General features: G+C 50.0%; 1 protein-coding gene across 1 annotated transcript; it reads right to left on the reverse strand.

Annotated features, from left to right (window-relative positions):
- Window positions 1–2,236: 2,236 nt before the first annotated feature.
- LOC125554803 lies at window positions 2,237–2,611 on the reverse strand. Its single transcript, XM_048718215.1, has one exon. The coding sequence runs from the start codon at window positions 2,609–2,611 to the stop codon at window positions 2,237–2,239; it is 375 nt and encodes a 124-aa protein (XP_048574172.1).
- Window positions 2,612–3,666: the final 1,055 nt, after the last annotated feature.

The following is a 3,666-nucleotide window of genomic DNA, read 5'->3' on the forward strand; positions in this document are numbered from 1 at the left end:
AACCTTGGTTTTACCATTTGCCACCTAGCCTTTTTCCCTTGGGAGTCGCGCATCCCGAGGGTCATCTTATTTTAACCCCCCCCCCCTCCCGGGCCAGTGCTTGTCTAAGTGTCTAGTTTCCGTCATATCAGTGTTATGTTCCCGGATTTTGCGTTCCTTACGCGGTTGGGTTATAATGGGAACCCCTTGACAGTTCGCTTTGAATAAAACTCCTCCAGCAAGGCCCAACCTTGGTTTTACCATTTGCCACCTAGCCTTTTTCCCTTGGGAGTCGCGCATCCCGAGGGTCATCTTATTTTAACCCCCCCCCCCTCCCGGGCCAGTGCTTGTCTAAGTGTCTAGTTTCCGTCATATCAGTGTTATGTTCCCGGATTTTGCGTTCCTTACGCGGTTGGGTTATAATGGGAACCCCTTGACAGTTCGCTTTGAATAAAACTCCTCCAGCAAGGCCCAACCTTGGTTTTACCATTTGCCACCTAGCCTTTTTCCCTTGGGAGTCGCGCATCCAGAGGGTCGTCTTATTTTAACCCTCCCCCCTCCCGGGCCAGTGCTTGTCTAAGTGTTGGTCCGAACTGAGTAGACTGCGGGGCCACCTCGGGGAAACTTGAGGACTAGTTTTACTCGTAGGATGTCTCATCCGGTGTTGCCCTGAGAACGAGATATGTGCAGCTCCCATTAGGATGTCGGCACATCGGGCGGCTTTGCTGGACTTGTTTTACCATTGTCGAGGATGTCTTGAAGAACCGAGATACCGAGTCTGATCGGAATGTCTCGGGAGGAGGTCTATTCCTTCATTGATCGTGAGAGCTTGTCATGGGCTAAGTTGGGACTCCCCTGCCGGGATTTGAACTTTCGAAAGCCGTGCACGCGGTTATGGGCAGATGGGAATTTGTTAATGTCCGGTTGTACATAACTTGAACCTTAACTTAATTAAAATGAATCAACAGCGTGTGTTACCGTGATGGTCTCTTTTCGGCTGAGTCCGGGAAGTGAACACGGTGTTGGAGTTATGCTTGACGTAGGTTGTTTAGGATCACTTCTTGATCATACTTTTGTCGACCGTGCTTTGCCTTCTCTTCTCGCTCTCAATTGCGTATGTTAGCCACCATATATGCTAGTCGCTTGCTGCAGCTCCACCTCATACCTTTACCTTACCCATAAGCTTAAATAGTCTTGATCGCGAGGGTGCGAGATTGCTCAGTCCCTGTGGCTCACAGTTACTTCCAAAACCAGCTTGCAGGTGCCAATGAGACCGTGCAGATGACGCAACCAAGCTCAGGAGGAGCTCGATGAAGATCTTGTCCTTTGTGTTGCTTCGTTCTATTTGATCAGTAGTGGAGCCCGGTTGGGGTCGATCGGGGACCTTTGTTGCATTTGGGGTTCTTCTTTTATTTTGGTTCCGTAGTCGGACCTTGATTCATGTATTGTGTGAAGTGGCGATTGTAAGCCAACTATGTATCTCTTTCCCTTATGTATTACATGGGTTGTGTGAAGATTACCTCTCTTGCGACATTGCTTTCAATGCGGTTATGCCTCTAGGTCGTGCTTCGACACGTGGGAGATATAGCCGCATCAAGGGCGTTACATCTCGTCTCTCCCTGGTGGCAATCTCTCGACCCAGAACTCACACAGGCCATGGCAGACGCAAGGGAAGGATGCTGAATGGCTTGTTTGTTTTTGTGGATGAGGAGTTGAGGAGGAATGCGCAGTCATCTTGGCATACTAGTATTTATAACCGAGTACTAATACGCTCCTAAGTGGGAAACCGTTTAGGTTGTGATCGGTGTGAACAGGTTTGCAATTCAATATAGCGTGGAGTAATTTGGAATGTGACGAGACGCAAGCTCAAAATTTATTGACGGTTCAAGTTTCGAAGTGCGGCACTATTCCCTGATGGAGTACTTCTTTTTCTACTCTCTCCTTTCCGGTTTTATAGGGCTTATCTCAAAATTTTAGTGTTTCCATTTTATAAGGCTCAATTTGGTTGTTCCTCAACACATGTTCAGATTCCAAGGTGCATTAAATCATTGCATGCAAGTATTAAGAGAAAATTGACCAATGCATGTACTTTATGCATGCATGCATTGCAATTAATGCATTGATAAACATAATTTTTTATCGCCACTAAAACCCACCATTTCTTAAGCTAAAGTAGACCAAGGTAATCCCAATATTAGCATATTACTAAGATAAACAGAAGGCACTGTAGAAACATTTAGGACGTGAGCTTGTCAATCTAAATGTGGAGGGACACAAGCTTAGCCCCGGCCAGCAGCTTGGGCGGAACTGTCAAGAAGGTCAGCTCCTGCACGTCGACATCGCCGGGATCCTTGCTGCTTGTCACCTCCATTTCCACCTTGACGGCGTCGGTCGTTCCTTTGGGCTCCCCCGGTGGGCCGTTCGCCCACAGCTTGGCCACGTAGTGCGGCAGTGGGGATGCCCCCGCTCTGATGCAGACGACCGACACGACGATAGGCGCGCCGATGTCGAGCATGCCGCCGACCAAGAAAAACGCGCGGTGGTCCTCCTCCGCGAACAGCAAGAGTCGTGGCTCCGACAGTGGCACTTGCAGCTGGAGCACCTTGCCGTACTGGATCCTGTGCACGGGCATGGGATGCGCGGTGCTGATGTGGTCGTAGAGCGCCGGCGGCAGGCCTTTGTAGCCGCAGACGGGCACGGGGCATTTGCAGGGTGCGAGCGGACACACGCTCTGGTGTTCGGCGAGCTTGTGGTAAGTGACGTATCGGTGATCTCGCCCTCCTCGTGCACAGCCATCTCTCGACTTGGGCCGGGGTATTACAAAGCTTTACCATCACATATTTTATACTACTTCAAGGTGCATTAAATCAACACATGCAAGTATCAAAAGGAGAGTCACGGCATGCATGCATGTGTTGTAATTAATGCATCGGTAAACGCAAATTATTGAAATATATTGAGTACAATGCTTTGATTTGTCGCATCAACTCGTACATCAACGAGAAGTTTGATTATCCTCTCCCTCCCCGACTTAACTGCACCTGCCTTTGGCTGTATGACAGGTTGGCCACACACCTGCCGGGCCCACCTGTCATACACGCAAAGGCAGGAGCGTCCCTCCCTCGCCCATGAGCGTGGTGGCTGGCAAGACTAGGAGAAGCTTTCGCTACACGCTCTCCCTCCCGCACGCGGTGGACATGCAGCAGTTCAATCGGTGTCAGATGGCCAGAAGCGTATTGTAGTACTCCTCTAGTGCAGTAGTATTCCATCATTGTTCGACTTCCTGAAGAGGCGAAGAGCCAAGCGCATCCCGGACGCTCGTGTATATACCGCATCATTCTTTGCTCCTTCTTACTACTCCGACATGTGGGAGAGCCAGCATCCGGGTCGACGTGTCATGCACCAGATTAGAGCGCGGAATGGAAGGGGGGCATCACCCCGGTCGGAGCGCCAGTAATTCATGACTATAGTGAGTGGTCATATCACAAGTCTTTCCAGCAGTAACGCGCCGTCAAGTCAAACAGCCCCACCCGCTCAACCTCCTCGCCTCTCTGTCAAACCGCCTACCCGAAAACTGCCGCGCGTACTGCCCGGGAAAAGCCCCGCCCTCAACTTTTAAATACGCGAAAATAGTTCGAGCTTCGTTCTATATAAATACAGTAAGTATTGTATGTTTACTCACCTGTG

Source organism: Triticum urartu, chromosome 4 (assembly GCF_003073215.2).
Source record: "Triticum urartu cultivar G1812 chromosome 4, Tu2.1, whole genome shotgun sequence".
Taxonomy (NCBI): Eukaryota; Viridiplantae; Streptophyta; class Magnoliopsida; order Poales; family Poaceae; genus Triticum; species Triticum urartu.